This window comes from Dasypus novemcinctus, chromosome 10, assembly GCF_030445035.2.
Source record: "Dasypus novemcinctus isolate mDasNov1 chromosome 10, mDasNov1.1.hap2, whole genome shotgun sequence".
In the NCBI taxonomy this organism is placed as follows: domain Eukaryota; kingdom Metazoa; phylum Chordata; class Mammalia; order Cingulata; family Dasypodidae; genus Dasypus; species Dasypus novemcinctus.
The window spans coordinates 11883496-11890901 of record NC_080682.1 but is presented as its reverse complement, the minus strand read 5'-3'; the positions used below and the strand labels follow the sequence as shown (position 1 = coordinate 11890901).

At 42.3% G+C, this 7406-nt stretch overlaps 1 protein-coding gene and 1 non-coding gene across 2 annotated transcripts in view; one reads left to right on the top strand and one right to left on the bottom strand.

The window, feature by feature from the left end:
• TUT1 (terminal uridylyl transferase 1, U6 snRNA-specific) overlaps positions 1–7377 on the bottom strand; it is a 13058-nt gene extending 5681 nt beyond the window's left edge. The window contains 2 exon segments of the mRNA XM_058306186.2: positions 5744–5934; positions 7221–7377. Coding sequence (XP_058162169.1) covers positions 5744–5934; positions 7221–7302 — 273 coding nt within the window. The 5' untranslated portion in view covers positions 7303–7377.
• Positions 5394–5500, top strand: LOC111759682 (U6 spliceosomal RNA). Its single transcript, XR_002793586.2, has one exon. It is a non-coding gene; the product is annotated as a U6 spliceosomal RNA (small nuclear RNA).
• Positions 7378–7406: the final 29 nt, after the last annotated feature.

The window sequence follows — 7406 nt, the reverse complement described above, 5'->3', positions numbered from 1 at the left end:
AAACACATAGTCTGACAGTGGGCAAAAATCTCTGAAATGGGGGCTCTCCCATAAACTGGGAATATTTGCCTGCTGTTTCCATAACAACTGAGACATATTTAGAAAAGCAATTTCCTCCTATCTTGCACATTTTACTTTCATCCCCGTTGCCTCTGAAAAATCTCATTTTACCAATTTCATTGTCCCTTACTGTTCCCCATGACATGAGCTCACTGGTTATACTAGAATGCATCCCCTAATTTTTATGGCTTAATTAAACTTTCTAATATTTATTAAGTCTCCACATAATAAACACGGTACCAGGAATGTATATAAATGCATAATTCCGATCTTCAAGGAACTTTCCATCTAGGAGTAACAGTAATATGACAGCCTTGCTGCTCTGATTTGATTGAGTTATTGATATTCATTGGGCCATACTGTTATTTATTTAAAGTAGAATTTTAGCAGCAGCAGGGAAAATAGGACTATTTGGAGCAAAAGTCCAGATTCTTTTGTACCTTTTCCAGTGGTAAACCTGGAGCATCATCCTGCTTATAAAAAGGTCCCCCCTACAGTAATTTAGAGTCCAAAAATAAGCCCATACATCTATAGTCAACTATTTTTGACAAGGTTGCCAAGACAGCTGTTAAAAGAAAACATATGATAATATGACACCCAGGCCCAGAGCCTCAATAGACTTCAGCTCCTACACTTTGACTTATTGGACTTACTCCACTCAGCTAACATGGAGTTGAAGAAGGTCAACCACCACAACATGGAGCCTAGAGTGTCTACAACTAGAAGCGGGAAGAGTGCATCCAGTACCCATGTGGAATCTAAGCCCTCACTTGACATAGGTGTGCAATGGACACAACCAATCCAATGTCCACAGAGAAAATGTGGAATGGGTGTGGGAACGGTAGCCATGGGGGCTGCTGGGTGTGGGGAACGGGAGGAAGAGATGAGATGTGGAGGCGTTTTCGGGACTTGGAGTTGTCCTGGATAGTGCTTCACGGACAATTACGGGACACTGTAGATCCCCCCAGGGCCCACTGGATGGAACGTGAGAGAGTCTGGGCTATGATGTGGACCATTGACTATGGGGTGCAGTGATGCTCAGAGATGAACTTACCAGGTGCAATGGATGTATCACGATGATGGGAGAGAGTGTTGCTGTGGGGGGAGTGGGGGGCAGGGGCGGTGGGGTTGAATGGGACCTCATATATTTTTTTTAATGTAATTAAAAATAATAATAATAAATATTTAAAGAAAAAAAAAAAAAAAAGAAAACATATGTATAAATCTTTATGACCTTGAGTTAGGCAATGGTTTCTTAGATATGACACCTGAAACACAAGCAACCAAAGAAAAAAGAGAAGTTCGAATTTACTAAAATTTTTAATTTTTCATAAAAAGCAATGAAGCATACAGTACCTTAATATATTTTTTCAATGAAGTAGCTTGCCTTGGTTTATCTATATAGCCTAATTTTAAGTTTAGTTCCCAACTCATCTCAAACCCCACACTCCTTATGTATCACACCCTCAAACAAGATATACAATGTCATTATCTCTGGAATTGCAATACATTGTTTCCAATGCCTAGACTGCTCTTTCTACCTATCCAACTTTTCAAACTCCTATTTATCCTTCAAAATCCAGAGCTCCCCAAGCAGAAGCTGATTATTTTTCCTTTGTGTTAAATTAATAGCATCTTGTAACACTTATAATGCTATCATAAAATTGTTGATTTGCATATCTTTTTCCCTCAGACGGAATTCTTCAAGGCCAGGGATCTTGACTAACTCATCTGTATTTCATTAAATAATAACAGAGTGCTAGAAACCTACTAAAGGAAGAAGGAAATGTTTTCTCCTTTTTCTATCATTATTTCTGTTCTCCAGCAATTAAAAATTTATTCTTATTTCAGACCTTAAGACCAGTTCAATATGACATTACTGCCTAATTAAAAAAAAAAGGGGGGAAATGAAGTACTGATAAAATATTACAACATGAATGAACTTCGAAAACATTATGCTCAGTGAAAGAAGCCAGGTACAAAAAGTCACATATTGTATGATTCCATTTAGATGAAATAATCCAGAATAGGTAAACCCCAAAGGACAGAATACAGATTGATAGTTACCAGGGACTGGGGAGGAAGGAGGGAATGGGAAGTAACTGCTTAATGTGTTCAAGGTTTACTTTGTTTTAGAACTAGATAGAAGTGGTTGCATAATACTGCAAATGTATTAAAACTCATTAAACTGTTCGCTTTCAAAATTTTATGTTATATAAATTTCACCTTGGGAAGCAGACTTGGCCCAGCAGTTAGGGCGTCCATCTACCACATGGGAGGTCCGCAGTTCAAACCCCGGGCCTCCTTGACCCATGTGGAGCTGGCCCATGGGCAGTGCTGATGCGCGCAAGGAGTGCCCTGCCACGCAGGGGTGTCCCTGGTGTAGGGGAGCCCCACACACAAGGAGTGCACCCCGTAAGGAGAGCCGCCCAGTGCTAAAGAAACTCCAGCCTGCCCAGAAATGCCGCCGTACACAGGGAGAGCTGACACAAGATGATGCAACAAGAAGAAACACAGATTCCCATGCTGCTGATAACAACAGAGGCAGACAAAGAAGAACACGCAGCAAATAGACACAGAGAACAGACAACTGGGGGGGAGGAGAGAAATAAAATAAATATATAAATCTTAAAAAAAAAAAAATTCACCTCAACAAAAAAGTTTTTAAACTTTTGTGTTTCAAAGGACACTACCAAGGAAGTTTAAGGACAACTTACAGAATGGAAGAAAATTTTTGCAAATTACATTATAAGAAGTCAATGAAGTAACTGGCTTAGAATCATCTGGCTTCGAGAGGAGGTAGGCAACTCATGGAATTCATTTTATTTTCAAGAAATGGTTTCAAATGAAAAGAAGAATCATATAAAACATGACTTAATCAGTAGGATTTTCAGCGTTTGCCCTGATGATATAGGGCTGTATCCAGAGTTCGGAAGTGGTTTCATATGAACTAGAGCTACATTTGCTAACTTTTTAAAACCCATTCCCTCTTTGGTTAAAAACAAAAGCTTTACCATCACCTTTATCATTCTTAATATCACTCTTAGGGGGTCATGCTGCTAGTTAGAATCATTGAATAAAGGGACAAACAAGCTAGTATAGTAAGGAAACCAGTATTTGTTGGTGGTAAACCTTTAACTTCTTTAAGGTTGATCCCAGTGAAGAAGCCTTTACACTATAAGTCTCAGGCTTCTTCCAACAGAATGACAGAAAGATGACTCAGACATAAAAATGAGGACTGTGGGAGAACCGGTTAGGGAAACTGTGTGAGCACTGCTGCCGCTTGGTTAATTAATGTCAGTGAGGGCAGGCTGGGCCCAGGGAACAGCCAATGGGCAGATGGGCCTGAACTGCAGATGGGGAGTAGCTGAAAATGGGTACAAGGTTTCTTTCTGGGGTCATGAAAATGCTCTGGAATTAAACAGTAACGATGATTGTACAATTCTGTGAATATACTACCACTGACTTGTGTGCTTTAAAAAAGGCGTAAATGTTAAGCTATGTGAATCAAATCACCCTCTTTCTTTTAAAGGGCACTCTACCTACCCTCGCATCTACCTTCATCCCTAACAGAGCAAAGCAGAACCAAAGGGATGCTAAGAGCAAAAGGCAGCCACTTGGACCTGGCTCAGGCAATTCTTCTGAGGACTCACAGAGGCCCAATCAGAAATTAGGTGTCCATTTGCCTGGTCTTGTCTTTGTGCATCCATGCCTCTCAAGAACCCCCAGAAAGTATTAGGGAGGGTGAGATTAGCAGATTTAGAAGCCTGTGTCATGGAGCAGGTAGAGCTCAGTGGTTGAGCATGCACTTCACATGTGCAAGGTCCTGGGTTCAATCCCCCATAGCTCCTTAAAAAAAAAAAACAAAAAAACCCTGTGTCCCAGACATTTCTCCTCTTAATACCACCCATCTGCATCATTAGGTACCATTTATTGAGAGCCTATTAAAATCCAAGCATTTTATGAAAACAATTTCTAAGTCTCATAAGCCTGCTACTAGGTATTACTCCCATTTTACAAATTAAGCTGAAATTCAGAGAGCTTGAGTAACTTGTGAGTGCCTCCTAAGTAGGGGCTTACACCTCCAAATCTCCAATTTCTCAGTAAAGATCTCCCTCAAGGAAATGTGGAGATTAAATGAGACACTGTACGTAAAATACTTAACCCATAGTTGGTGCATAGTAATTGCCCAATAAAGACTTTCATCATTATTGCTATAATTATTAGAAACCTCAGAAATAGGAAATTCAAGTACAATAAAAGATCATTCTTTCCCACTGATATTAACTGAAATAAATATCAACAAAATTGGGAACACTGAGCTTTCTGAAGAAGTAACCTAGGGCAGGTACTGCCAATTGCCTTTTCCTCTTCTTCCTTACTAACTGAATCCCAGTGGAGGTCCTGTTTTGTGCTGCCCAGCTTAAAAAAAAATGTTTCCCAGGCTTGCCTGCAGCAAGAAGTAGCCATTGATGGAGTTCAAGCCAATGAGGTATAAGTAGAAATCTACTGAGGAGGCCTTCTGGAAAAGGTATTTTCCTGAGAAATAAAGTATGGAAGAGGGGTCAGACTCAGCAGGAACTAGCCTTTTGTACTCTGCCTCTCCCTGCCTTCCTGCCTGCAAATGGGGCAGCAGCATTATCACAACTATGGAGATGACAGCCACATGCCAATAATGACAGAGCAGGAAGACAGTAAAACCCTGGACTGCCTAGGTCTGGACTTCTTGTTACATGAGAAAAATGAAGCCCATTTGTTTAAGGCACTGCAGCTGGGCTGCTGAATGCAACAGCTAACAAAAAACAGATCCCATCCTAAAAGAAGGCCTGGGCTGCTGAGCTTGGGTCTCCCCTAAGCCGCATCTATATAACCATAACCAGAGTGCGGCCTCAGAACAGCAGCATGATCAAAGAGCGCCACACTTCAACAGTAACCTTTGTCCAGAGACTGAAGGGACAATAACAAAAGATCTGTATGAAAGCAAGCAAAAAATATACATATAACACGAGAAAGAACAAGTTTGTTTGTCTAGCACTAACAACAGAGCAGGGTGTTCTGCCCAGATAACCTCAGTATCTCTCAGTGTAAATTAATAAACTGCCAACTGGTTTACCAGCCTTTTGCGGGCTTAGGAGAGGTCCCCTAACAGTATAGTCTCAAAGCACCTACTTCATTATAATTGCTCATTTAATTGTCTACTTCCCCCTCTAGATTGTAAACTCTGTGCAAGCAGGAACCACCTCTATCCTAATCACTACACAGAATGCACTTCTAAGCACAGTGCCTAATACAAAGTTGACACCTAATAAATATATTTGGTGAATAAAAATTGAGTGCTCGTTTCAGCAGCACACATACCAAAACTGGAACAATACAGAGATGATTAGCATGGCCCCTGCCCAAGGATGACACGTAAATTCGTGAAGCGTTACATATTTAAAGAAAGAAAAGTTGATTGAAAAAACAATGACAAACAAGTCCCTTACTGACTAATTCTGGTGAATTGATAAAATCCAAGGAGGGGAGGGGCTTGCAAAGCTGGACTAGCCCAGTGCTGTGGTGTCCCATCAAGGACAAACCACATTAGGAACCAGTCGAAACAAGGTACCAGTTTCTCACTCATGTCCCTTTTGGGATGTAGCACACCAGACTCATTCTTCATCCCCAAAGCCACTCATTCTACCTTGTCTTTGTCCATGACAACACTGGCCACAGGTCCAAATGCCTGGAAGTATTCAGAGAGCTGAGGAGAATCCACATCCCGGGGAAAGCCACTGACAAACACGCTCCGAAGTCCCTGGGCCTTTCGAGCAGCCCGTAGTTCTACCAAGTGCCGGTGTTTCCGGCCTCCCAAGTGGGCATCTAGGCTGGGCCCTGCAAAGACAAATACGAGACAAAACATCAAATCACTCTTCAGTATACCTGCCCCTGCCTTTGCTCTCTGCAAACCCTACTGACCCTTCAAAGCTATACAAAGTGTGACCTTTAAATAAGAAAAGTCCTGGCTCCTTTCTTTCACCTTCCTCTCTTGGCCATTTGTCTACATGCGCATTCTCTCAAAGTGGTTCCCAGGAGAAGCAGCTACAGTACAAATATTTCTTAAACCATCCATAAATGCTAGGTACAGTAGCATCTACAAATTGTAAAGAAATTAACAGGCATCTTATCCACATCATATATAGAACTTAATAAATCAGAACCCTGGATTATTCCCCATAGATCATCTCTGGGTTCCTAGTGATTATTAAGTGCAGGATCTGGAGTCACACTGTCCAAGTTAAAACCCCAGTTCTATCAAGCTGTGTGAGACCTGAGGCAAGTTATTTAACTTCTGTGTGCCTCAGTTTCCTCAGATATAAAATAAGGAATAATGACAGTACCTACCCATGTAGAAACTATTCATACATACACTTGACAGAGTGTCAAGTACACAGGAAATGTGAAAAAACTTAGCTCTTATTATTTTTATTGTATTTAAGCCTGCTGCTTGGTGTCATCAAGGTAGATATGGACTCAGAGAAGATGTAATGACTCCTGGGTTTCTGGCTTGCCCTACTGGACAAATGGTGACAGTGTCATCCAGAGAAAGGGAAGAATGGAAGACTCTAGGAAAGAGCATGATTCCAGACTTTGTAGGCAGAATCTGAAATCTCACTCAGCCCCTTGCACTGTCATACAAGGACCCTGTCTACTTTCCTAACCCATCTTCTTCCTCTTCCTCACAGGCACTCTATGCCCCAGTCATGCTGAATCTCACAAACATACCATGCTATTTCCCTGCCTTCGGGTAGCTCCTCTGTAAGGCGTTCCCTGGCTCCCAATTACTGCCGTCTCTATCATCCCATAGTTTTCCAAACATTAGCTACAGAAGTAGTGAAACTGTTTGCCTATCTGGATGATGAGCTCCTTCCCCTCTAAATCCCCTTCCTCGACCCGAGCCCAGGAGAGTATCAGGCACGGAGCAAAGGCCCAATAGATGACTGTTAAAGAGCAAATAATGAATTTCCGTCGTGGAGACTTCGGACGGGCGGTGACCTCTGACAACGGAGGTGAGGGACCGCAAAAACCAACCTGACAGGTACTACGACCTTTAACCCTAACTTTCGCTGGGACCAAAAGACGAAAGCCCCCGGCCACACCCCTCACTATCCACCCCTTACGGTTGGCTGTGGTAATATGGCAGAGGCAGCAGCGGAAGCCCCCACGCGGCAGCGATTCGACATCCGAATCCAACGCCGCCATCGGGCCTCTCCGGGACCGACAAAAAAATCACCACTCCCGCCTCCACCGGAACTCACTCCCCCAAATCCCAACGCGCTGGCAACAACTTCCGCCAGTGCGATCGG